Source organism: Heterodontus francisci, chromosome 43 (assembly GCF_036365525.1).
Source record: "Heterodontus francisci isolate sHetFra1 chromosome 43, sHetFra1.hap1, whole genome shotgun sequence".
Classification (NCBI taxonomy): domain Eukaryota; kingdom Metazoa; phylum Chordata; class Chondrichthyes; order Heterodontiformes; family Heterodontidae; genus Heterodontus; species Heterodontus francisci.
In genome coordinates, this window is record NC_090413.1 from 18,616,021 (window position 1) to 18,643,951 (window position 27,931).

General features: G+C 43.1%; 1 protein-coding gene across 2 annotated transcripts in view; it reads right to left on the minus strand.

The window, feature by feature from the left end:
- Nucleotides 1-15,370: 15,370 nt before the first annotated feature.
- The window catches only part of LOC137355553 (uncharacterized), a 38,606-nt gene continuing 26,045 nt past the window's right edge, over nt 15,371-27,931 (minus strand). For both annotated transcript variants that reach the window (XM_068020799.1, XM_068020798.1), the window contains exons 8-10: nt 19,839-19,971; nt 18,948-19,043; nt 15,371-17,137 (exon numbers count right to left, since the gene is read on the minus strand). In XM_068020799.1, coding sequence (XP_067876900.1) covers nt 16,996-17,137; nt 18,948-19,043; nt 19,839-19,971 — 371 coding nt within the window. In that variant the 3' untranslated portion in view covers nt 15,371-16,995. The remainder of the gene's footprint in view (nt 17,138-18,947; nt 19,044-19,838; nt 19,972-27,931) is intronic.

Sequence of the window (27,931 nt, forward strand, 5' to 3'; positions counted from 1 at the left end):
AATAGAATGTTTTGCAAATTGGATTAGAATGAAGAGGGATGGGTGAAGGCTGGTGTGGAGCATAAACATTGGCATAGACCTGTTGGGCTGAATGGCCTGTTTCTATGCTATATATTCTATGAGTCAAACCGCGGTCCACAAAAGATTAACAGAGTAGTAGAGATCTGGAAGGTAATACACATAGCACCTTTGAAAACCAAAGATAGCATTATTTGACAATTTACCATTACGTGGCTGTTATGTCTCAGTCTGTGCTGTACCTGCATGGTATAACCACGATAACCTGTATCAGAGGAGCCTATAACAAAGACAGTGATTCAAAATAGCCACCAACCATCTTTGGAGCAGAAACATTTTACAGTATTAAAATCTACAGTATATTGAAACACAAGATTGTCACTCAAAGTGGCACAAGAATGGCAAAGCAGTGGAAAAAACCTAACACCTTCGTTGAGCGAGAGAGACAGACTAAGGGAACACTTGAGAGGTAGTTAACCTGTGCTGCATTAACAATGCTCTTTGCTTCTTTAATAGAGCAGGGTACTTGGAATAGAGGTGGTTAAGGGGAGATTTAATAGAGGTTCAAAATTATGAAGTATTTTGATAGATTTATTGAAGAGAAATTGTTTCCGCTGGCAGGATGGTCGATAACCAGAGGACACAGAATTAAGACAAGGAACCAGGAGGAGAATTTTCTTTAAGTTATGATGATCTGGAATGCACTGTCTGAAAGGGTATGGAAGCAGATTCAAAAGTAACTTTCAAAAGGGAATCACATACTTGAAAAGAAACATTTTGCAGGACTATGGGGAAAGAGCAGGGGGAGTGAGACTAATTGGACAGCTCTTTCAAAGAGTTAGTAAAGACACAATGCGCCAAGCGGCCTGCTTTTGTGCTGCATGGTTCTATGATTGTATAATATTGTGCACTGGTGAAATTTAGGTCCTGTGAAAATGACGCCAAAATGCTTTTGTTGCATTACTCTCCTACAGGCTGATTGGATGTTTGGAGATCAAAGTTATGACCGCAGATCAGGAGAACCCATGGAAAAGTGGCTTTCATTCATCCCGGAAAAATGGTCAGGTGATTTACATTTGTGAGTGTTGTTGACTGTGAGACTCAAGTATTAGAAGTCGACAGGACTGCATTAAGATAAAAGAGGCTTTAGACAGGGAACTGTACAGGAATCTAATGCAGCAGGGGAAAGTAACCTCCAAAATAGGCAGAAGGTAATCTGAAAACTGACAATGAAGATCTCATCCAATTCAAATGGAAGAAAAACATTCAAAGAGCGAGGAAATTACTCCCCGGGTAGATTTTAGTTTTCATCGTCTGTGGGCATGGATCACCTGCTTCACATAGGACCTGTTCAAGTTTCATTCCATATTTTAGGGCTCTAATGTGCAGCAGCACTAAGCCCATTTACTGATTTTCATCACACCATAATTGGCAACTACCAATTACTGCCCAGGCCCTAACCTCTGGAATTCCATCCCTAAACTTTTCCACCTTTCTCTCCTCCTTTAAGACTCTCTTTCTTGCAACGCTAAAGGCGCTATCTAAATGGAAATTGTTGTTGTTGCATGGTAAAGTCATCCGTCCTTTCAGTAAAGGCCACAATCAACATTCATTGCTGTCGGTGGGTTGTGAATTATGGAAAACTCACTGACCAATGAGTGGAACTGTGGCCGGATTCCACGTCTTTCACGAGAGGATGTAACAAGTTACCACAAAACTGTAACCCGTCACGCGTCAACACCATCACAGAACCAAAGAAGTTCACAGTACAGAAAGAAGCCACTCGGCGCATTGTGGGTTGCTGGGTCTTTGCCAGAGCAATCTAAAACAAACTTCTGCTTTCTCCCAGTACCTTTCTCTGTTTCAAACATTTATCCACTTTTCATTTCACAGATGCAGTGGTCTCTACCTCAACCACTCCTTATGGTTAAGTGTCAGCCATGGCTGAATGATAGCTATTGTGAGTCAGAAGGTTCAAGCCCTAATATAGTATTTGAGCACTTAATCTAGTCTGATACTTCAGTGCGCTGCTGACAGAGTACTGCACTGTTTGAGGTGCATACAGTACTCTAACTGTAGAAGCAGAGAACTGTTAACATTTTATTTCAGTGAGTAGTGAATCCATGGAGCAGCCTCCCTAAGGGAGGGAACAGGAGCAGCAAGTACTGATTCATTCAAATGCAAATTAGATAGTTTTGTTTTAGAAAATCTTAGTTTGGGCTACAAATCAGACAGTTTTAAAGGGGGTGCAGGAACAGGGAGACCTGAGGAATATATGCACAAACTGTTGAAGCTGGCAGGGCAGGTTGAGAAAGTGGTTAAAAAGACATAAGGGGCTGAATTTTATCAGCGCGCCATGCTCTGCACGCTGTGAAAGTGGCGACCTTCTGACACAGAAGTGCTGCCACACAGCCCCCGCGATATTATGCGCGGGGGGCTGATTTAAATGGAGGGGTGGAACGGCTGCCCCCGATGCTGAAGAGGGGGCGGCCGTCGCATCCCCAGCAACGGCACCACTGCCATTTTTAAAGGGCTCCAAGCCCTTCAGGTAGATTTAAATATTTAAAGCGGTGTAAGAAAATTTTTATTTTGAATAAAAATTTAAACATGCAGGCCCTTTTCCAACCCCCACAATGGTGTGTTTACTGTCTGTTGTGTTTGTAATGTATTTTACTCCTAGCACGGACATCTCTCCCGCCAACCTCTCGATTTTTGCCCTTCAACCACTTCCCACTATACCCAATAGGTATACGTTTCCCTGCTCCCCCACTCATCCCACCCTGATCATTTTATTCCTCCCCCCTCCCCACCAGTGCCATGCCTCAGAACTCCAACGCAGTTCCGAAGGCGCGCGTGGCGTGGCTGGTTCGCAGTAAAATCAGCGTGGGATGGCCGCTGTCGGCAGGTAAGAAAATTTGCATTTTATTAATGTTCATTTAAATATTTAGATGAAGGCCCTGCCGCTTGGCGGCAGGGGGCTGCACTGAGGCCTCACTGCTGCCGCAAATATCCGGCGGGGCCTTCTCGACGTCGGGGGTTGTGGTGGGCCTCTCCGGGCAGAATTTTATGGCCCCTCTCACCACGACCCCTGACGTTGAGGGGCTCGTAAAATTCAACCCATTGATGTTCTAGTCCAGAAATCCAGTTGGTGAAGTATGATACTGGGGACAATCTTTACTCAGTCTTATATGTATTTACAGAGTGAAATATTACAAGCATATAACTCCTAACACAGCCACACACTGGGCTGAATTTTACTGACCCTACTGAATATGCCTCTGGAAGAGGGCCGCCATGTATCCCGACGCTGGGAGGGCCCGGCCCGATACTGCTGGCATCAGCGAAGCCTCGTGGCAGCCCCCCTGCCGCTTGATGATGGGACCCCCATTTAAATAAATTACTATCAATGAATTAATGACACTAGCGTTCCCGTCGTCTGTCCCGGAGCGACCTTCGTGCCGCTGGCCGGCACTCCCGCACCTTCGGATCCCTGACCGGGGAACCGAGACAAAACACGGGTTGGGAGGGGGGAAGGAGGTAAGTTTCTCAGTGCTGGAGAGAGGGGAAGCAGGGTCAAAATAACATAATTGGTGTAGGCTTTTGTGGGAAGGGTTATAGAGTAAAGATTATGCACTTTGGTAGGGGTGGGGGGTGGGAAGGTCAGGTGGACAAGGTAAGTGTTTGGAGGGGGGAAGAGGGCAAGTAATTAATTTAATTGTTATCGGGGTGTGGGAGAGGGGTAGAATAAATGGTAGGGCTCGAAGCTGTACAGGCAGCTGACGCCATTGCCGGGGACGGACAACCCGCCCCCTCCACATCATCGGGGGCAATCTGCCCCGGCTATTTAAATGAGCCGCTGCGCTTAATATCGTGGCGACTCCGCGACGTGTGGCCCGCCTTTTCTCCTGTCGCCAATTTCGGCGGAACTATAAATTTCAGCCCACTGTTTCAGGAAGTGTCTCTTCCTTCATATGTGCTCAAGTAAAATCCTAATTAATGCCCTTCACCTGATATAATTAAATACAACCAATATACAATTAACATACGGGATCCTGGATTTTATAAATAGCGGCATAGAGTACAAAGGCAAATATGTTATGGAGCACCTTGATAGAAGACTGGTTTGGCCTCAACTAAAGTATTGTGCCCAATTCTGGGAACCACACTTTATGAAGGACGTGAAGGTTTTAGAGAGTGCGAAAAAAGGTTTTACGATGGTTCAGGGAATGAGTGAGCTATGTAGATAGATTGGGGAAGCTGGGGTTCTCCCTAGAAAAGGTTGAGGGGATATTTGATGGAAATGTTCAAAATCATGAGGGGTCTAGCAGAGTAGATAGAGAGAAACTGTTCCCATTGGTGGAAGGGTCAAGATTTAATGTGATTGATAAAAGAACCAACGGCGACATGAGGAAAAACTTTTTACACAGCAAGTGATTAGGATTGGAATGCACTGCCTGAGTGTGTGGTAGAGGCAGATTCAATCATGGTTTTAAAAAAGGAAATTGAGTAAGCACCTGAAGAGAGAAAATTTGCAGGGCTACAGAATAGGGCAGGGGAGTGGGACTCAGTGACTTGCTCTTGCAGGGCGGTATCTTCCCATCCCATGGAGGTGGGTTTGAAGGGGGAATCGGGAGCAAACTTGGAGATTAGGATGTTGGGTCGGCGCCCCAATACGCTCCCACCTCCCAGTGACCTTGTCAGAGGCAGGTGAACAATGGCAACGGCTACCCGCCTGGCAACAGCAGTTATGGAGTCATAGAGAGATACAGCACTGAAACAGGCCCTTCGGCCCACCAAAAACCACCCATTTATACTAATCCTACATTAATCTCATATTCCCTACCACATCCCCACCTTCCCTCAATTCTCCTACCACCTACCTACACTAGGGGCAATTTTACCATGGCCAATTTACCTATCAACCTGCAAGTCTTTGGCTGTGGGAGGAAACCGGAGCACCCAGCGGAAACCCACGCGATCACAGGGAGAATTTGCAAACTCCGCACAGACAATACCCAGAACTGAACCCGGGTCGCTGGAGCTGTGAGGCTGTGGTGCTAACCACTGCACCACTGTGCCACCCAAAGTTAGCCAATAATGAGCAATTAAGAACCTGATGGGGAAGACTCTGCTGGGATCTTCCCGTCATTGGAGCGGCCTCCTGCTGAGTGCCAAGCCTGGCACCTCCATGGAGGTGGCCTCCTGGTGGTAGGCCAGTTGGTCATTGGAGCTAAAGGCTCCATGTCACAGTGACGGGATGGCGGGTAGGAAAGATTGCACCTGCGGCCCAAACTATTCCTACAGAGGGGATTCCCTGCCACTCTGACGGAACTACAGGTTTTGGCCGTCTTCATTTTATCAATTTTATGAACGCTTCCCAGGGCGCCTCCACTTTGAGGCACCCTCGCACTCTCCTTTATGCCTGAGCAGCACCCACCAGTCCCGGTGGGGCTCCCAGCCTTCCAAAGCTGTGAGCCCTCTGATTGAGCCTGTAGCCTCAGGAACCCTACCGCCATACTTAATTTGATGGCGGATGTGGAGGCAATTAGGAGACTGCCTCCCAGAAAATCGCTCTGGAGTGTGCATTGCAGACCCGTGCAGGGTGGGAACCGGAAATGGTCCCAACTCCTGAAAATAAACAGTCACCATAAGATTCTGCCCGTAGAGCGCTAGCACGGACACAACAGGCCTAAAAGACCCCCTCTGTGCAGTACCAATTCTATGATTCTATGAAATATGGTGAATTTAGTTTGTCTGCGAGAGACTGGAGACTTGAACCTAGGGTTCCCAAAGCTCATCATCACTAGCAGAGTTTCCACGCCCCCATATCTGGGTCTAATGTTACAGATTGATTGCCATGATTAGTCAGAAACTCCATTATTGCTGATTGAAACGACTACCAGGATGGCAGACGGTGATCTTTTTTCATCTTATCAATCTCTGTGTCGGAGGAGGTGCTTAAAAGATCAAAGCTATTATTCTATTTGTTTTTTCACTAAGCTTGGGACTTCAATCTTTGAAAGTCATTGACAACAATGTTAAATGCCATTTACACCCTACTGAAGCATGACAGTAAATTACAGCTAATCTTGACTTTAGTCACTGCAGACGACTGCTGACAAAATTGTGCTCAATGCTTTGATGTTTATCTGCTCTGTCATAGCACCTGTTCAGAGAAAAAGGTTTCATCCAACACCATAGTCAATCAGCTGCATGAGTGGCAGATCAGCGGTGAAATAGGACATAATCCAGCGAGAAGTATCAGCATAAACTACAAACAGCAGGAACTAAAGAGAGCGCACCATTTGGTTTCTGCCCTGATGAGAGTTAGAGGTGTTTTTTGTCATTAAAATCATCATCATGCTTTTGAAACATAACTATAAACATTCACATGTATACAGTAGCTCTTATGTAGAATGTTTCTGGGAGTTTCACAAGTGGTAAGGAGATACAGAATATTAAAGGATGGACGGGTGACAGCTACAAGCACTGTGAAAAAAGACAGGTTTCAGAGATGATGTTTAAAGAAAGGACAGCAGTAAGGTGTTCAGATCCCTCCAGCTTCACTCCATCTTATCTGAGCAATGCTCTCCAATTGAATGCCGCAGCCCGCACCCTCTGCTCTTCACCTCAGGATTACTGCTCCTACCCAACTGTGCCCACTCTACCATTGAAAGCTGATCCTTCAATCACTATGCACACTCCACTCCCTGGAAGCACGTTGTCTGGCTGCCTCTCTCAAGTGTTGCGAACTCTGCTTGGGCATATTTCTAAAGGTTTCATCACATCACCTCCTAGCTCTAGCTGTCGCACCCAGTCAAACGGCATTTTTCCCCACCTTCAATACTGTTATAACCAATAAATAAGTGTTCAATGAAAATGGGAAAAAATTATTTATTTTAATGTCCCTGTAGATTTTCCTCAGCAGCAGTGTCCAGGAGATAAATCTTAAATTCCTGAAGACTCTAGGGCAATTATGGAAGGCTGGCAACTTTAGGGTTGATTTACTGCTCTGTTATCTAATTAACTATTCCACAGACTTGCTATGCTACTTCCAACTCCAAATGACTGTGAGGGATGTTACCTTATGAACCTTTGATGCATTACTACATTTCTCTCACCACTACTTTAGCAGAATTGTTAACTCACTTAAAATCATAGATTCATACAACACAGGAGGCCATTTGATCCATCACGCCCGGCTCGCTAAAAGAGCTACCAATTTGTCCACATCCCCGGTTTTTCCCATAGCCCTGCAATTCCCTTTTGAACATTATTATTGAATTTGCTTCTACCAGCCTTTCAGGCAATGGGTTCCAGATCGTAACAACTTGTCACATTAAAATTTCTCATCATCTTCCCTCTGGTTCTTTTGCCAGTTGCCTTAAATCTGTGTCCTCTGGTTACTGACCCTCCTGCCAGCAGAGACAGCTTCTCCCTATCCACTCCATCAAAACCCCTCATAATTTTGAACACTTCTTCACCTTCTCTTCTCTAAGAATAACAACCCCGGCTTCTCAGTATATAAAACCAGAAATAAAGAGTTTGAATTGAGGCGAAGGTCAGCCATGATTGTATCGCATGGTGGAGCAGGCTCGAGGGGCCATACAGTTTGCTCCTGCTCCTATTTCTTATGTTCTTAAGAGTTTAGTGCCTCCGTTAAAATACTAGAGGTCGATGACACACGTCCATTAAATGAGGATGACAATCACTTCCAGTATAAGACTGCAACATGAGTGACTTTTCTTTCTGGTTACAATTGCACTGTGTTTTTTCCTGCCAAGTCTTACATTAAATAAGCCTAAAACATGTTTTTTCTGCAATGTTTCTTTTTTTAAAAAGAACTTTCCACTTTAATTTTCCCCTTCATCGTCACTGAGTCAAATTCCTGGAATTTCCTAATGTCATTGTGGGAATACCATCAGTGCCAGGATTACTATGGTCTAGGAGAACCACCACCAGCTCAGGGCATCGATGCATGCACAATAAATGGTGTACTGCCAGCACCATTAATAAAAGATAATTCTCTCCTCTCCTGAAGGCATTGACTCTTTGCTGGATATATAGTTCCGTAGGTGCTAAGTATTCTGATACTTCACCCTAGTGTTTATTTTTCTTGACTGAGTGCAAGCAGGGTGGAATCTTCCCAGTTCTGCCGAGGCAGGCTTGAAGGTGGGGCCGTGAGGAAATTCTGAAATATAGGTGTCGGGTCAGTGGCCCAACACATTCCCACCTCCAGGCAGTCTTGTTGCAGGAGGGTCATCACCGGCAATGACTACCCTCCTGGCAGCAGTGGGTAGTCGATTTGAATAATTAAGTGCCCAATTGTGGGCAGATTGGGGATGCCGCAGGATCTGCCTATACTTAATCTCCCCCCACCGCAGGCCACAGCTGCGACCGCAGGCCATCCTGTGGAGGGGTTTCACCTGCCAGCTGTGGCCACAGTTTATTTTTAAAGAACTGAGACCTCCTCAGAGGGCGCCGCAAGATGGAGACACCCTCGCATTCCCCCTCCTACAGTGGCAGCACCCACAACAAACAGCACTGAAAACAAACCCAATCCCGTTCACATCTGACACTGACAAACCCACAAACTCACTTTCCATCAGAGGAAACTTGATAGTGATGTGGAGCAGGAGTCCCGACTGATTTTCTCCTTGAGGTTGAGCTTAACTAACTCAGTACAGACTAGGATTTCAACCTAAGACTTTCCTAGTCTGACCAGCTCAGTAGCCAGAACACAATACATTTACCCATTGGGGGAAGACCTGAATCAATTATGCAACAGTTCCTCGTAACTGCTCACCTCCACCATCCCAAACAGCCACGAAGAATCTTCGGGCCAGCAGCCCAAAGATTCTATTTTACTGAGAGGTTGTAACTTACCTTCGTCAACTGAGAGCTGGTTTTACAAAGTAGGCTCACACAATACAGATTTCCTCGCAGATTCACATTAGATTTGCAACCATCATCCACACAAGATAGACGGAAAGAGCAAACCTGCACTTATATAACAACTTTCACATCTGCAGGAAGCCCTAATGCGCTTTACAGTCAATAAAGTACTTGTGAAGTACAGTTACTGCTTTGTAGACAAACATGGTAGCAAATATGCGGACACGAAGCCAAGAGATGAATAACCGGACAATCTGAGTTTTTAGTTATTGTTTCAGGGTTAAATGCTGCCCAGGGCACCAAGTAATATGGGATCTTTCACATCCACCTGAAGTGGCAATCATAGCCTCAGTTTAACCTCTCATCCAAAAGACGGCACTCCAGCAATATAGCACTATATTATTGCTATACGAAAGAGTTGGACTCGTGTTACGACCGACTGCTCAAGACAAAGCACCCAATCAAAATATATGATTCTGATTCTGGTGGGAGAACAGCACTGTTGATTCAGTCCCGCCCCTCCACAGATCGCCTAACATATCACTTTAAACTTTCCAAATTAAAGAAAACCACAACCAAATTGACCATTAACCCCCAAATAAGGCTAACCAAACCAGGTGTCTTTAGATCAACAAATTAACTGTTTAATTAGAAAAACTAAATTCTTAAACAGTACTAAGATATAAACAACATTTAAAATAGAAAAATTAGTGTCCTTGCAGATTTACACTCCTGCTGAAGTGGAATCTTCCCAATGTAGAACAGTCCAAGGTTGCTTGAGGTCGTCACAGCCGTCTCAGAAAAAAATGTCCAACATCCAAAACTGCAGCTCCTCTTTCATCCAGCGATGACCTCCGCCAATCAACTACTAGCAAACACTTCAATGAATCAATTTGGCTTTAGAATTTTGAGGGGTGAAAAAGTGATCAGTCTAAAATTCACCTTCCTTCAGTTTAAATTATCAGAGAACTCTGTTAGGTTCATGCTGTCCAGCTGTCTGTGTCAAAAGCCAGTTTTTAGTTAGTTTCAAACGTCAATTGGCAGCATTGTATCTTTGTCCTTTTTCTTTGAATGGCTGTATCCTACGGCAACGAGAATGCACATTTGAAGCTGGATGTATCCTACGGCAACAAGAATGACTTCTTAGACTCGGTCCCTGGAGCTTGCTGCCTTAAAGCACTACTGATCCTTTTCCAGGCTTAAAGGCCCACCACATACTTCCGGGAAAAAAGAACTACTGGATCATAACACTAGATTATGGGCTCAATTCCTGGTGTGGGGCTTGAACCCACAACCTTCTGACTAAGAGACCTAGGTTGCAACTGTCAGACCTAGCACATCTATATATAATATATACATTTAACTATTTTGTCTGTACTTGAGATGATTATAACATTGAAACAGTCCCAGTGTAATACTGAGCCATGTATATGTATACAAGACCAGAAACTTTCAGATCTATTGTCATTAGCTGATCTCAACAGGGGTGGTGGTTTGCAAGTGATCTTGCTTGTGAGTCTTACTGGAAATTGAATATGTCCAGATTTTGGTAGAGGACAGGCTCTGACCTGAAACGTTAACTCTGCTTCTCTCTCCACAGATGCTGCCAGACCTGCTGAGTATTTCCAGCATTTTTTGTTTTTATTTTTGCCTTAGCTTTGATGCCCACCATCATGGCCTTCCTACACTCACAGTTTAGGCTCACAACAGATACTTGGGTGAGGGGTACTAGCACCTGTGAAACTAGACCTCAGCAAGTGGCAGCACCTTCAGAACAGAGATGAAATCCGGGTGGGTGGCAGGGTGGGGAGAATTTTCTGGTTTATTGGCAAACAGCAAAATTTAAACAAATGATGAGTTTGTTCTCTTACTAAAAGAAAACATCTCCCCACCTCTTAGATTTGACTTCTCTCCACCCACATCACACAGGAGATAGAAATTTACATTGGGCATTAGCATATTGTTCACCTGTTATAAGCCACAGATATTCAGTTCCATTCAAGTCAGGGAGGTTCCATTCTCAGGAAGTCAATACGATTACGCCTACTTTTCCCTACTATGACAAATTTCTACCCAACTATTCCCTTGCAGAGAGAGCTGGGTAGGTCACCCATTCATAGGACTCGACCGACAATATACATTAAGCAGTGTTTGCAACACAACTCTGCCTAGTGTGCTGTTCAATTTCTTTCCCTCCAGGTATTTCCTCCAGAAGGTTGTCAGCTCAACCTCCTTTGGCCAAAGCATCTCCTGTGCTGTTATAGTAGTAATTGAAGCAGTTTACATTGAACTAGGTGCCTCTGTGTTTTAGTTAAAAAGAAAATTAAATTTCACTAAAAAGGTTTAAAAACTGAGTATGACAATTAAAAAAAAAAATTAATTCTTAGCACCTGGGCGTCCAGGCAAGGCGAGCAGTTATTGCCAATTGCTCATTATTCTGAGAAGGTGGTGGTAGGCCTTCTTGAACTGCTGGGTAGTGGGTTTGAGACAACTGAGTGGTTTGCTAGGCCACTTCAGAGGGCAGTTAAAAGTCAACTACTTTGATGTGGCACTGGAGTCGCACATAGGCCTGACATAAGGACAACAGTTTTCCATCCCTAAAGGACATATGTGAACCAGTCGGGTGTTTACGGCAGTCCAACAGCTTCCTGGTCACTTTTACTGACTCCAGCTTGACTACGCACAAGGCGTACTGGCTGTGTATATAGGTTAGGGGTGTGAACAGGAGAGTTTGGGTCAGGAGGGAGGTTGATGGTGGTCATGTTTCTGATGATTGAAAATTCACGTTTAGCAACATTTACAGTGGCTGGAAGAAGAAATAAAAGTCCCTGACTTCTGGGATTATTAGAATCATGTTCCTCGCAGCAGTTGAAATGAACCAAGCATTCATTCACCACTCACCTGCTATTTAATGCATTATAAGACACCAGTGTCCAACAATGCTGTGCAAATAATCCCATTAACAAAAAGGATGTCACTCATGTAATTCAACAAATACTCCAGGGCACAGGTTGCAGAGCAGCTGGGTGGAGAAAAGGGACTGGAAAGCAGATAGGTCAGGAAAAGTCTGTGCTTTGTCAGGGCTAAAGTGGGTCAGGTTGCTGGTGATTGGGACTGGGGAAGTCCAGAAATTGCCTGGGTTCTGAGGTAGAAAAATTCAAGAGTGTGGGATGCTTAGAGGAGCTTGTAAGCTTGAGACATTACAGTGGAGGCATTCCAGTGGCTGAAAGAAGGAGGTTAAACTTAGGTCAGAGACTAGGAAGGGCAATAGGGTCATGGGGGAGGGGGTTGAGTTTCTCAGTGTTATCACCATTTTCCAAAAGCTGAAATGTAGCTAGTCCTCACCTCCCACTTCATTGGCCAAAAATGCTGTCAATCTTTATGTAGAATGTGATTGGTTCCCAGTGAACTCAGAAAAATCCAACAGACACAATAACAAACATTTGGTCATTTGTAAAAATCTGACTTCGTTTTTTTTTTAGCTAGGACATGGCACATTCTGTATATTTTCTATGAAATGTGTGAAACCCGACAAACCCACAAAATAGCCTTTTACTTTAAGAACTCTCCCTTGACAACACAACAGAGACTGATAACAATCTTTGACCAATCCTAACACCTGTCATTCAATTGATAAATATACAAAGTGCCAACCTCCCAATCTCAAAGGCAAACCCCCATTATTCCATACACTTGTTACACCTAAGGAAAGCAAAACCCACATCAGTACGGAGATGGCAGACAAGCACTTTGACATGTGGACCGACTATCTAAGTTTGAGCAAGGTAGTGGAGAGCATAATTGAATCCCATCACACAGAGACACATTCGAAAATGGACCCAATGGAACGTAAATTGAGAACCGAACTCTTTGACAAGCAAAGCTGGAAAGAACTTGGTAACTCCAGACAAACAGAAAGAAGGGATCTGAAGGGCAGTGCGACTCAGTTGCAACACAAAGCAGCAGATATGAGGAGTCACAGTTTAACCATGGAAATCGGGACTGGGTTTTTCTTGACAATAAATATAAAAGACATAGAAGAAATGCATTGTGAAGATGAAACAAAAAGACACCACTTGCTTGATGGTTCCGTGGAGTCACAGCACATGACTGATTCCATGAATCGTGATGGAAGCACGGAAAGCCAACTTGGTTTATTTGGTTGGAAATCCAGTAGAAAGGATGCCCTAACACAGAGGTGCAAGGGGGAAGTCCAAAGACACAACTTGCTGGAAGATCTGTTTCAATCAACAGTCAGTTCTGGAACAAAGAAGGAACTGTCTGAGCTTTTAGTAATACACAGCTGGGGGGATGTCCTGCCAGTCTGTAGGGGAAAAGACACAAAGTGCAGTTTGACTGGTGCACAATCTATCAGCAAGATCAGTCAAGTTTCAAACATTTGTACCTTCTGTAAACAAAACGGAGAGTCGCAAAAGACCTATACCTCGCATGTTCTTAAGGATGCAGAAGGCAAGATCCTGTGTCCGATTCTACGTGGATACATATGTCCATTGTGTAATGCAACTGGGGACAATGCACACACCAAGCGCTTCTGTCACCTGCTCCAAGGTAACTATAGATCAATGTACAAGAAAGTATCAAGGGACACAGCATTTATAAAAAAATAAGGATTTTAAACAGTTTAAATAGTTGATGTATCTTACTACATTTTGTAAGGTTTGTTTCTGGATCGTTGTAATATTTAGTTAAGTTTGTGTGTGTTAACAAAGAAAGTTTGTACATGGCATGATGTCACTAGCAGATGTCAGCATAGATCTATTTAATTTGAACACTAGGAAATCAATACCTTAAGCTGTTTATTGCTCATCAAAAATGGGCAACTTATTTTCTCAACATCTTGTATAAATGTTATACAAATTTAAACTGTAATGAATAAAAGACTTTAATTAAAAGGATTTTGTCGCATGGAAGTAATTCTGAAGTACCAAACATTGTTGCACTAAAAATGGCACATAGCTTTGCTTCAGTCCCTTTTTAGGCCCTCAACACCTCCCTTTTTGTGTGTGTCTAGTGAGCACTGACAGACTATTCGACCATGGACAGCATCATCAAATCCAAACCTGTAGTCATGACATTCACACTTGCCATGGATACGGACAAACAACCAAAGCACTCTGCCAATCGGTCACCCAAAAGTTAAAATTGACCGCCATGGAAGAATCTCATGTGAATAACCCTTAAAAAGGGCGACTTCATCATGAGTAACCCCAAAGACATCAAGGTGCCAACACCCGCCCATCTGAAATTGCAAATGATTAAAAGCAATGTAGTTGACCAAACGTAACAAGCTGCTACTGAAAAGAAAATGGAACTTACCAGTAGTGCACTGAAGAACTGAATGGTTTCTCTTGGTAACTCTTGCCAACAACCGTCTGTTATTATTGAAATTAACCAGAGGCCAGACAATTCCTGGGTAATGACTTTAGCAATTTTTGTCAATTTCACCCTGCCCTTCCACTGGCAATTTTCCAAAGCTTATGTTGTTAACAAATCCCAGCGCTTATCACAATCCAGCATGAACCTAGTACTGGCAAGCCAAGCTGAACTACTTGCTCAAATCTCAAACAAGTGGGATCCAGCTTTGCTGTTTAACACCTCATTTACAGTGCTTCTCAGGTTTGGCCCTCCTGCTGATTAAACTGCCCCATTTAGGATCAATTAGCTGCTAGGGTGGCTAACTCAGCAGGATTTTCCAGGAATTAAAGATTTCTCTCCCAGACACTGTTGCAGGGGCATTGAAAAAAGTGTTCTTTTTCATTTCTCTCTGAACACTTTTATTAGTTACAAAAATATTGGAAATGGGAAAAAGGCCGTTTGATGATTATGCAAAAGAGTCTGTTTACTTTCCAATTGGCAGGTAAACGTGATGCAGTGGGAAGATGGACATGTTGGGCCATCACTGATAGGAGCATGGGGTTGGAAGTGATGAAACCTCTCAATAATTCTAGTTGGACGCATTCTATTTTTTTGGATGGGGTTGTGGGGGGGGTGGGCGGGGGGGGGGGGTATCCTATAACCAGTAGCAAGGCAAAAGTAGTAGCCACAAAAAAACGCTCTGCAAATCCTTGTGTGATGCTGAGAATGTGCATACTCACCTGCAGATTTGGAATTACTGCTAAATTTCATTGTGTGTTTTCTTCCCGGATAGTTATAAAGAACAACTGCCGGGAGCAAGAATTCCTTCTGGTCTGTCTGTGTCACCTACAAGTTTATTAGAAATGACAAACGGGGAACTTGTATCAATTAGCTTAAGGCATTACTGCATGCAGTGACCAGAGATGTGAGCTGAAATGAGGCACTGATGCCAAATATCTGTGCGCTGCAAAAGCAAAACTTTAGGACTGTACAAATTATGCTTCAGTAATCTTTATTTCAATTACAGTTCACAAACATTTGAACATGAGACAACAATATTTGCTAATAAGTGAGCTGGTGGCACTGTTACCTACCCAACAGTCATTCATTGCAGTATACTCCAACGCACATTTAAACAACAAACTCTGATTATGCTTGCAATTCTGAGGGGATGATTTCCCCCAGTCACTATACTTAGTGTCTTAAATAGAAATACTGACCAGAGGACATCCTCTCACACTTGTTTCTGAATCACTACACATAAGTATAGAAGTTCCAAAGGGCACTGTTCTATAATGTGAGAAAGGGGCTATGTAAGCACAGCGCTGACTGGACTTTCTACCATTCAGTGATGAGAAGAAATGATTCCCATTGGGGTATAAGCCATACTCTGACTAATTGTTTCCTTTACAGTTAAAGTCACTTGCATTGCACTTATAAAACAAAACCATCTTGTAGCATTCCCTGTTTTATGGTTGATGTATATCAGCCTGCTGAAGGTGACCTTTTGTTTTCTGTTGATCTTCCTTAATTCCTCCACCCCTCCTCCCCAATATTTTTACCAAAGAAAACAAGCTTTGCTCATGTGACAATTTAAAGCTGTCCACAAAACAGAAAAGAGAGTAAGAGTTAACGGTAGTTACTCAGACTGGCAAAGGGTGGGAAGTGGCATTCCACAAGGATTGGTGCTGGGATTACTGTTGTTCACCATTTACACTAACAATTTGCATTCTGGAATCTGAAGTACAATTTAAAAATTTGCATATGACACCAAATTGCAGGGGTTGGGTATGTTAATACAGAGGAGGACTGCAACAAAATACAGAAAGACATTAATAAACTTTCAGAATGGGCATGTTATTGGCAAATGAACTTCAATAGAGAAAAGTGTGAGGTAGTACATTTTGGTAGGAATAATGAGGAGGCCTCATAGTCCTTGGAAAGTACATGTCTAAATGGGATAGAGGAGCAGAGGGATCTGGGGGTACTGATACAAAATAACTATAATCAGAACTATAATCAAAAATGAAGGTTAATAAGGCCACTAAAGATAAAACAAAGCACTGGGACTCATTCTAGAAGGATAGAATTGAAAAGTAAAGAAGTTATGTTAAACTCATATAGAACTTTGGTGAGACCATACTATAAAAAGTTCCATATTATAAAAAGGATATAGAGCACTGAAGGCGCAAAAAGATTAACTAGGCTGATACCAGAACTGAGAAGTTATACCTATTCAGAAAGATTGAGCAGGCTAGGGCTCTTTTCTCTAGAAAAGGGAAGACTGGGGGGTGACCTAATAGAGGTTTTTAAAATTATTAAAAGGTTTGATAAAGTTGACGTAGAGATGATGTTTCCACTTACAGGAAAGACCATAACCAGGGGTTTTTAAATACAGGACCATCATTAATAAATCCAGTAGGGAATTCAGGAGAAACTTCTACACCCAGAAATTGGTTAAAATGTGAAACTCGCTACCACAAGGAGTAGTTGATGCGACTAGCAAACATGCATTTAAAGGGAAGCTAGAAAAGCACATGAGGGAGAAAGGAATAGGATATGTTGATGGGGTTATATGAAGAAGGGAAGGAGGCTTGTGTGGAGTAAAAAGAGTGTCATGGGCTGAATAGCCTGTTTCTATGCTGTAAATACTTTGTAACTGTGTAAAATATGAACCTTTTATCAGACTGCAAGCCATAATTCTTTTCATAGATCTTTCCTCTTCACTGTATACGCTACATTTGTTGCTCCTTTTGAGATGTGTGGGTGTCTGCCAATAGGTCTCACTCTCTTGTATTTGTGCCGTCTCATGCTCTCCAGCTCCCGATGAGTGATCATAATGATACGACTGAGGAGATTATCAACCAAGAAACCGTTACAATATCATGCATGTATATGTACATTTTAAACTAACAGTCAATGATTTGTTGTTTCAGCTCAGCTCAATTTGCGGTGCTCTCACCTCAGAGTCAGAAGATTGTGGCTTAAATCCCACAATAAGGCAGGAGCTGATACAGCTGACACTTCAGTGCATAATGAAGGAGTGCTGCTTTGTCAGCAGTGCTGCTTACCCTTCCTGGTGGTTCAGATGTACAATAAGGACCCACAGCAACATATGAAGAGCATAAAGTCTGCTCAGTGTTCTAACAATTTCCCCCCTCAAAAAAGACCACCAAAAACACATCAGCTGACTATTCATCTCACTGCTCTTGTTCAGAAAAAGGTTGCTATGTTTGCTTACTTAAGAATGGTCACAGCACTTCAAAATAATTCACTGTTTGTAAGATGCTTGCTAGGATTTCCTATCCAAATCCTAAACTTATGGTATTGCTCCACCTTGCAGGGTAAGGGACCGGCCCTAATTCTGAGAAAAACAAACTAATTGGCTGTACATGACAAAGCTCCCCATCCCGCCTTTGCTCTGCTGGGAGAGAAAATGTGGCCACAGAATGGTCAAGGGAAGAGGAAGAAAATGGCTAGGTTTCTTAGCTGGTGCTAAGTTTCATTTGCATTCTTGCTTGTTCCATTTTTTAATTGCAAAATCAATTCCATTTTGGAAAGTAATTCAAGATACAAAACATGGCACGGCCCACATTCACTTCAGACAGTATCTGTTCCTTCAGGGAACTCCCATTAGTGCAGAAAAGTCAAACATGGTTGCATCTGAACCTACTTGGCCAACGGCATCGATTACAGGCAGCATTCTCAAGCAGCTCCACAGGGCTGAAATTTCAAACAGGCCCGATAGCTACCCACTCCAACAGACTATACCAGTTAGATATGCAGGTTTTCCAGTCCTTTTAATGGTTTGCCAAGGCTGCAGAGCTACAGAGTAGTCTGGACGCTACTTTGAACCAAGGGCCCCTACTGCTTGAAATGGTGCCAGTCTGAGAGATTACCTGCAATTGGTATAATTAGAGTGGTCAAACAGAGAGTCAGACAGTATTTGAGGGCCTCCATGTTGGCAGGAAACGGTCAAAGAAATGTAATGTGAGACTGACAATCTGTATGACAGATAGAGCAGTACTTTGAATAAAAAGCTTTTCTCAGATTATTGTTTCCCATTTGTTCACAGCAAATTTCTTTTGCAAGTGCATTACCACTGACTATCCCCAGGTTTTAATCCCTTCCTGGCATTTCTTTAACTTATGAGCCTACTGCAATCAAATTGGCCATGTCTAGTGCTGCTTTTGGCTGCCGACTGGTATGTGCACAAGTGTAGGTATTGAGTTCCCAAGTGGATTTCCCTCTCCAATGGAGTTGCCTAGCTCATACTCAGCATCTCTACACTCAGCTGTTCTAGGATTGGCAGCCCAAATACTCCTCATAGTATTTATAAGTTGTTAAGTAATAATCATCAGAGAAACCACACTGGTCCCAAGTGAGTTACATTTTTGTACAAATGGTAGGCCTAAATACACAACACACTTGTATCTCTGTCACACACGTGAGGTAGTCAGCAGAAATCACTGCATTAAATGTCACAACGCAACAAGATCCACAAGGCACTCACTGATTCACTACTACAAAACTACTGTGATCGTATCACTTATATTAGTTGCTTTTCCTTCAGTGTTTATAAAGTGTTTAAAACAGTTGTCAAAAATACTGAAAACCTTATCAGTGCATGTGATTTTGGGTGCCTAAAAGTTACTCACTTTATTTTAGAAAGTTCATTAATGAGCCCACATACAACATGTGTAGCGTCTTCCTCTTCTTCTGTGGAAGCAGAAAAGATCTGCCAATCGGATTCACTGTAACCATATCAAGGACAAATGCACTTAGACTGTGGAAGCACTCAAATAGCTAGCACCATACCCTATCTAACAAGAATTGTCAGAGGTGATTTTCAACCGCTGACTGCCTGTTTCCTGCCTGAAGTCCATCTGTGTCCCCCAATTTTAACTGGGGGCCACTTTTGGGCAGGTTAAGTTTTAACATCAGTTCAAAACTTACCCGCTACAGTAAAAATGAAGCCCAGGGTATTTTCACTCCTGGGTCTCTTTTAAATGCCACCTACTACCTTCTACCCATTCACATAATAAATGTGATTTTAGAAAATGGCAGAGCTTCAGATCCACTAAAAACAAATCCAGAAACCTTACTATAGTTCATAGCTTGCGATCCTTTGAGAATAGAAAACAATCAAACCTTTTCAATGAATGGCTAGGATCTGTAATATGGCATTTTTCTACTTCTAGCACCAATGTCATTATTAAGCACTTATTATTGCAGGTCTAATCTCAAATGAACAGGCCTTGCTTTCCCATTTTACACTTTCCCACATCTATCAGCTGTCCTGTAGCATCCATAATTAAGATTGCCAATTTAGTACCAACTAATGTGGATTGAGGCACAGTTTTGTACTGAGTTGATAGCAACTAGGAATTGCATTGAGACTACCTTTAACTCATTACACATTAGACCCTTAGTCTAGATGAAGTTTAAATCCAAGTCCCAGAGACAAAAGATAAGGTCTTATGATCCAGTGTCCATATTCTAATGTCATACATATTAATTAAAAACCAATGTTAGTATTTAATTGATACCTTAGATGCAGGTCTTCCAGCTCAGATGCAAAATTAGTATTATCCTCCTGAGGGGCATTGAGAAGCGAATCATCCATCACAGTCTTGTTTTCTAATGTTGGTTTAATGTGTTGTAATTCATAATCTTTATTGTCTATGAAGAAGGGACAACCGGTGCACTGATTTAATCACTAATTACAATTGCTTTCCAAGAAATTACAGTATGAGCGGAAGCTAGCTAAAAACAGATAGCAAGAGTTTCTACAGGTATTTAAAAAGGAAAAGAGTAAGCAAAGTGAGTGCTGGTCCTCTAGAGAGTGAGAATGGGGAGTTAACAGTAGATAATAAGGAAATGGCGGATGAAATTAATAAATATTTTGCTTCTGTCTTCACTAAAGAGGATACAAAAAACCTTCCAGTAATAGCTGTAAATCAGGAGGTGGAAGGAAGAGAGGATCTTGCTGAAATTACAATCATCAGGGAAGCGATACTGAACAAACTGATGGAGCTGCGGGCTGACAAGTGCCCGGGTCCTGATGGACTTCATCCTAGGGTCTTAAATGAGGTGGCTAATGAGGTAGTAGATGCATTGGTGTTAATTTTTCAAAATTCGCTAGATTCTGGAAAGGTTCCATCAGACTGCAAAGTAGCAAATATAACCCCTCTATTCAAGGGGGGGGGGGAGGGGAGGCAGAAAACGGGTAACTACAGGCCAGTTAGCTTGACATCTGTTGTGGGGAAGGTGTTAGAATCGATCATTAAGGAAGCTATAGCTGGGCACTTGGAAAAACTCAAGGTAATTGGGAATAGTTAGCATGGTTTTCTGAAAGGGAAATCATGTTTAACCAATTTTCTTGAAGTTCTTTGAAGGAGTGACATATGCTGTGGATAAAGGGCAGCCCGTTGACATACCGTACTTGGATTTCCAAAAGGCATTTGACAAGGTGCCACATAAAAGGTTATTGCGCAAAGTAGGAACTCATGGTGTAGGAGTAACATATTGGCATGGATAGAAGATTGGCTGGCTGGCAGAAAACAGACAGTATGCATAAATGGGTCCTTTTCTGATTGGCAGGATGTGATGAGTGGAGTCCCGCAGGGGTCTGTACTGGGGCCTCAACTTTTTATAATTTATATCAATGACTTAGATGAGGGGAGTGATGGCATGGTAGCTAAATTTGCAGATGACACAAAGATAGGTAGGAAAGTATGTTGTAAAGGGGATATAAGGGGCTTGCAGACCGATATAGATAGGTTGAGTGAGTGGGCAAAAATCTGGCAGATGTGAGAAAATGTTAAGTTAAAAGCAAAATACTGCGGATGCTGGAAATCTGAAACAAAAACAAGAAATGCTGGAATCACTCAGCAGGTCTGGCAGCATCTGTGGAAAGAGAAGCAGAGTTAACGTTTCGGGTCAGTGACCCTTCTTCGAAATGTTAAGTTGTTCACTTTGGCAGGAAGAATAAAAAAGCAGAGTATTTCTTAAATGGGGAACTACTGCAGAATTCCGAGGTGCAGAGGGATCTAGGTGTTCTAGTGCATGAGTCACAAAAAGTTAGTATGCAGGTACAGCAAATAATAAAGAAGGCTAATGCAATGCTATCCTTTATTACGAGAGGAATTGAAAATAAAAGTAAGGCTGTTATGCTTCAGTTATACAGGGCATTGGTGAGACCACATCTCGAATACTGTGTGCAGTTTTGGTCTCCTTATTTAAGGAAGGATGTGAATGCGTTGGAGGCGGTTCAGAGGTTTACTAGATTGATACCTGGAATGAGCGAGTTGTCTTTTGAGGACAGGTTGGACAGACTGGGCTTGTTTTCACTGGAGTTTAGAAGAGTGAAGGGAGACTTGATTGAAGTATATAAGATCCTGAACAGTCTTGACAAGGTGGATGTGGAAAGGATGTTTCCACTTGTGGGTGAGTCCCGAACAAGGAGGCATTGTTGTAAAATTAGGGGTCGCCCTTTTACGATAGAGACAAGGAGAAATTTTTTCTCACAGAGGGTTGTGCGACTTTGGAATTTTCTGCCTCAGAAGATGGTGGAGGCAAGGTCATTGCATATTTTTAAGGCAGAGGTAGATAGATACTTGTTAGGAATCAAAGATTATTGGGGTAGATGGGAGTGTGGAAATCAAGTCAGAAACAGATCAGCCATGGTCTTATTGAATGGCGGAGCAGGATCGATGGGCCAAATGGCCTACTTCTGCTCCTAACACGTATGATCGTAACTATTTACAGTTTTAGAGATCACAATGAATCTGAAAGCTTATGTTCCACACATCGAGGGTCATGGAAACATTTTTTTTTAAATTATTATATTCATGAGAAGCTATTATAGTACATTTTTGTAATCAGAAACAACTATCTAATTCTCTAAGAAAGTTCCAACACAGCCAGGTGGTATGAAGTTCTTCCAATACAGTCACATTTTATTAATGTTAAGTTTTGGAGAAATCATGTTTTACAAGCCACTCAGTTGTTAAGGGCAATTGGGGATGGGCAACATATGATGGCCTTGTCCCAGAGACACACACACCCCTGAAGGAATATTTAAAAAAATTGGATTCTGTCTGTACTTAGTATTTTGTTTCTGCTGTTATCTGAAAAGGAAGAATGTGCAGGGCTATGGGGAAAAGGCCAGGGAATGGCACAAAGTAAACTGCTTTTTGGAGAGCTGGCGCAGACACAATGGGCTGATAGCCTCCTTCGGTGCTGTTACAATTCTGTGATTCTGTGACGGTTCCTTTGTGGAGCCTAGTAAGTCTCCAGTTCTGATGATAATCTTCCCTTCCCCCTTAGTTTCTATCAGACCTGTTCCAGCATTCATAATTTCAATTTCAGATTTCCAGCACTTTCATCTTTCTCTTTTATTCTCTATCTCAGTTAGCTTGTGTGGAACAGATGAAGGAGCAATGCCAGTATGGGTATCCCTTCAACACACCTGCCCTGTGATAAGAGGATTTCCCTTTCGCGGTCTCTTACAGGTCAGCCCTATTACAGATGTGTCCCAATCCTTTTCAAGGGTCCACAAAGTATTATTCAACAGAAATTCCCAAGGAATCTTTGGGACCAAATCACAAACACCAGTTATTAAACTGTACGGCAGACTTTGATTATAGCAGTAATGATGGTATGTTTACCAATGTTAAAATATTCCAGAACTAGTTGTTTAGTTATTATTCCTCCCTCAGTAATCTCTTCCTTCTATAATCTACAGGCATTTAAGATCCAGGTCATCACAATGCATTCCTTGATTAATCTTGGCCTTTTTCTCTCCCACGTCTAACTTGGCCGATGTCCGACACCATGGGCCTCAGATTTTCAGCTAAGTTTGTTAATATCAAGATTTGCTTTCCTCACTTCCTTATGGTCTATTTGCATAATGTACCACAGTCAATTTGCTACCAAGGGTTCTGTCTATACCAATTTATATTGAAAGTGGCCCTGGGTTAACTCTTAATAATTTAATGTGCTTCCATTTGAGGAAGCACCTAAATTGGGGTTACATTTCCCCATAACAGAATGGCTGAGATTATGAATCCATCAGAATACCAGAATAATTAATTAATTCCTGGTCAACTGATATCTTTAAAATGGTATTTTGACCAAAATGTAACTGGATCAAAACCCCATCAAGAAAGAAAATTTAGAATTACAGAGATATGAATAGATATATTTGATTCAAAGAGCATTAGGAAAAGAGCATAGAGATCTTCAGACCAGAAGGGGGAAAGAGACCATGATTGAGTTATGTCCTAGGCTGAATGCTTATGCTTCACGCTTTCCGGTGTTGATCATGTTCACAATATACCTGCCTCCACCTCTATGATGCAATATATTTGAAATTATTTCTTAATTTTGTCAACAGAACACTGGTTACACATAAATGAGTTAAATTACATCCAAATTTATAGATCAACATAGGGACAATGCATCATTATAATGAATGTTCTGACTTCTACAGAACACAGCTGTAAGGTAATAGGTTTTAATTGTAAAAGTTTTTAAAATTAGCACATGAACAAGCTACGCAACAGGGAGTGGAATCTGTGCCTGAAATTCTTCAGAGGGCAATTTCTCAATCTTGACCACATTATTACGGTGAATGGCCAAATGGTATTGAAATGCTTCCAGACTGGAGAAAAAAGATGGAAAGTCAGTGAGAAGGTCAGCTTGTGGTACTCTTAAATATCTCCTAGCAACTAGTTCCAGTTTAACACTTTAATCTGATTGGCTGCTTCCCAAAGAATCCATGAGCCGTGCAAGGGGATTTACTGAGTAGAAAAGAAACAAGCCAAAACCTAAAGCTATTTGCGAAAGAAGTTTCAATATACTATGCCAGGTGGTATAATAGGATTTCTTTCTGCAGTCCAGTTCCGAATCTCAGGCTCACCGCTGTGGGGCAGGCAGTGAATTAACCACAGGAAGGGAATGAGAAATGAAGACAGTTAGTCACTCTGGGCCAACTTCACATCTTCTAAGAAGCCTCCAACCCCATCTGCTCTTTCAAGAATGATATGTGCTATGGAAGACCCCAAAGAGAAAAGACAAAAATAAAATGAAGAAAGTAACTCAAAATAAACCAATACATAGGCAATACTCCTTGATTTATAAGATGGAAAACAGTGGGCTGGATTTTTAAAATGGATGCAGGAAACAGGAGCCTGGTCTGGTTTTTGGTCTGAAACCTGCCTCCTCTGGGAAGCTGATTCAGATTGCAATTTTCAGGTGGGAAAGCATTAATTGGTATGGAGACGGGTTTCATGTCCTCTTAGAGCCATTGGCATTGAAAATGGCAGTAGGTCAGATCACATCTGGGGCTCCTGTAGACTTTCACAGCAGCAATTATTGAGGCTGCTGGTTGTCCTGAGGGAAGTGAGATGTCACAGGGGAGCTGGAGGTTTAGATTTAGAGATACAGCACTGAAACAGGCCCTTCGGCCCACCGAGTCTGTGCCGACCATTAACCACCCATTTATACTAATCCTACACTAATCCCATATTCCTACCACATCCTCACCTGTCCCTATATTCCCCTGCCACCTACCTATACTAGGGGCAATTTATAATGGCCAATTTACCGACCAACCTGCAAGTCTTTTGGCTGTGGGAGGAAACCGGAGCACCCGGAGGAAACCCACGCAGACACAGGGAGAACTTGCAAACTCCACACAGGCAGTACCCAGAATTGAACCCGGGTCGCTGGAGCTGTGAGGCTGCGGTGCTAACCACTGCGCCACTGTGTTGAATGCTACAGATCCCATGGCACTGTGCCGCCCTTAGGGGCAGGGCAGATCCTTGCTTCATCAATACCTACCTGCATCTAATGCCGTGAGGGAGAGGAGAGAGGTGCAGCAGGAGACCACCACTTCGTGCAGCAGGGGCACCTCTCATTCAGTGTTATCCTCCTTTTCCTCCACCTTTCTTACCTCTTGCTCCTCCCCCGATGACCTGTCTCCTTCCAGGCCCTCATTGTCAAGGTCCACAACTTGCTGGAGGGCCATGTTGTGGAGGGCGCAGCAGACTACCACAATGACAGAGACCCTTGCAGGAGGGCATTACAGGGTGCCAGCCAACCAATCCAGCCACCATAATGGCATTTTTAGAAACCCGATGGCCTGCTGAGCAGGTGGCATTGGTTGTTTTGCCTCTGTCTGGAGCTCTCATAGAGGGGTCAGTAGCCATCTCTAAAGGATTTCCCTTCTCCCCATGGAGCTAGCTGTGCACTTTGGGGGATGGAGTGAAGTACCAAGACAGTCTGGACTGGCGGGGGATGAAGGAATCATGGCAGTTGCCAGGAAAGCGAGCACACACATAGAGGAAGCTCTTGTTGTGGTTGCAGATCAGTTGGATGTTGAGGCAGTAGAAGCCCTTCCTGTCGATGGATCTCACTGGCCAGTCGCTGGGTGCCTTGAAGGCCACAAGGGCGCAAGCGATGATGACCTGCACCTGAAGGAATCCATCAATGGCGGCAAACCCCAATGCCCTCTGTGCCAGCACAGGCCTATCTGTGTCAAAGTGAGTGTAGTCTCTGCCCTCCTGAAAAGGGCATCTGTGACCTGCCTGATGGCCTAATGAGATGCTGACTGAGAGATGCCACGTGATAGTCAGAGTAGAAATGAAAGAATAGTCAGGATGAATGCGTGGCTTGAAAGATGGTGCAGGAGGGAGGGGTTCAGATTTTTGGGACATTGGCACCGGTTCTGGGGGAGGTGGGACTATTACAAATTGGACAGTCTACACCTGGGACGGACTGGAACCAATGTCCTTAGGGGTGCTTTTGCTAACGCAGTTGGGGAGGGTTTAAACTAATGTGGCAGGGGGATGGGAACCAAATGAGGAGGTCAGTGGACAGTAAGGAGGTAGTAACTAAAGCCTGTAAGGAACTAGATAATGAAGTCAGCGTGACTAAGGGAAAGAGTAGGCAGGGAGCAGATGATGTACGCAAAGGGACTGGTGGTCTGAGGTGCATTTGTTTTAATGCGAGAAGTGTAGTAGGTAAGGCAGATGAACTTAGGACTTGGATTAGTACCTGGGAGTATGATGTTATTGCTATTACTGAGACTTGGTTGAGGGAAGGGCATGATTGGCAACTAAATATCCCAGGATATCGATGCTTCAGGCGGGATAGAGAGGGAGGTAAAAGGGGTGGAGGAGTTGCATTACTGGTCAAAGAGGATATCACAGCTGTGCTGAAGGCGGGCACTATGGAGGACTCGAGCAGTGAGGCAATATGGGCAGAACTCAGAAATAGGAAGGGTGCGGTAACAATGTTGGGGCTGTACTACAGACCTCCCAACAGCGAGCGTGAGATAGAGGTACAAATATGTAAACAGATTATGGAAAGATGTAGGAGCAACAGGGTGGTGGTGATAGGAGATTTTAATTTTCCCAACATTGACTGGGATTCACTTAGTGTTAGAGGTCTAGATGGAGCAGAATTTGTGAGGAGCATCCAGGAGGGTTTTCTAGAGCAGTATGTAAATAGTCCAACTCGGGAAGGGGCCATACTGGACCTGGTGTTGGGGAATGAGCCCGGCCAGGTGGTTGAAGTTTCAGTAGGGGACTACTTTGGGAATAGTGATCACAATTGTGTAAGTTTTAGAATACTCATGGACAAAGACGAGAGTGGTCCTAAAGGAAGAGTGCTAAATTGGGGGAAGGCCAACTATACCAAAATTCGTCAGGAGCTGGGGATTGTAGATTGGGAGCAGCTGTTTGAAGGTAAATCCACATTTGATATGTGGGAGGCTTTTAAAGAGAGGTTGATTAGCGTGCAGGAGAGACATGTTTCTGTGAAAATGAGGGATAGAAATGGCAAAATTAGGGAACCATGGATGACAGGTGAAATTGTGAGACTAGCTAAGAGGAAAAAGGAAGCATACATAAGGTCTAGTAGGCTGAAGAAAGACGAAGCTTTGAAAGAATATCGGGAATGTAGGACCAATCTGAAACAAGGAATTAAGAGGGCTAAAAGGGGTCATGAAATATCTTTAGCAAACAGGGTTAAGGAAAATCCCAAAGCCTTTTATTCATATATAAGGAGCAAGAGGGTAACTAGAGAAAGGATTGGCCCACTCAAGGACAAAGGAGGAAAGTTATGCGTGGAGTCAGAGAAAATGGGTGAGATTCTAAACAAGTACTTTGCATCGGTATTCACCGAGGAGAGGGACATGACGGATGTTGAGGTTAGGGACAGATGTTTGATTACTCTAGGTCAAGTCGGCATAAGGAGGGAGGAAGTGTTGGGTATTCTAAAAGGCATTAAGGTGGACAAGTCCCCAGGTCCGGATGGGATCTATCCCAGGTTACTGAGGGAAGCGAGACAGGAAATAGCTGGGGCCTTAACAGATATCTTTGCAGCATCCTTAAACATGGGTGAGGTCCCGGAGGATTGGAGAATTGCTAATGTTGTCCCCTTGTTTAAGGGTAACAGGGATAATCCAGGTAATTATAGACCGGTGAGGCTGACGTCAGTGGTAGGGAAGCTGCTGGAGAAGATACTGAGGGATAGGATCTATTCCCATTTGGAAGAAAATGGGCTTATCAGTGATAGGCAACATGGTTTTGTGCAGGGAAGGTCATGTCTTACCAACTTAATAGAATTCTTT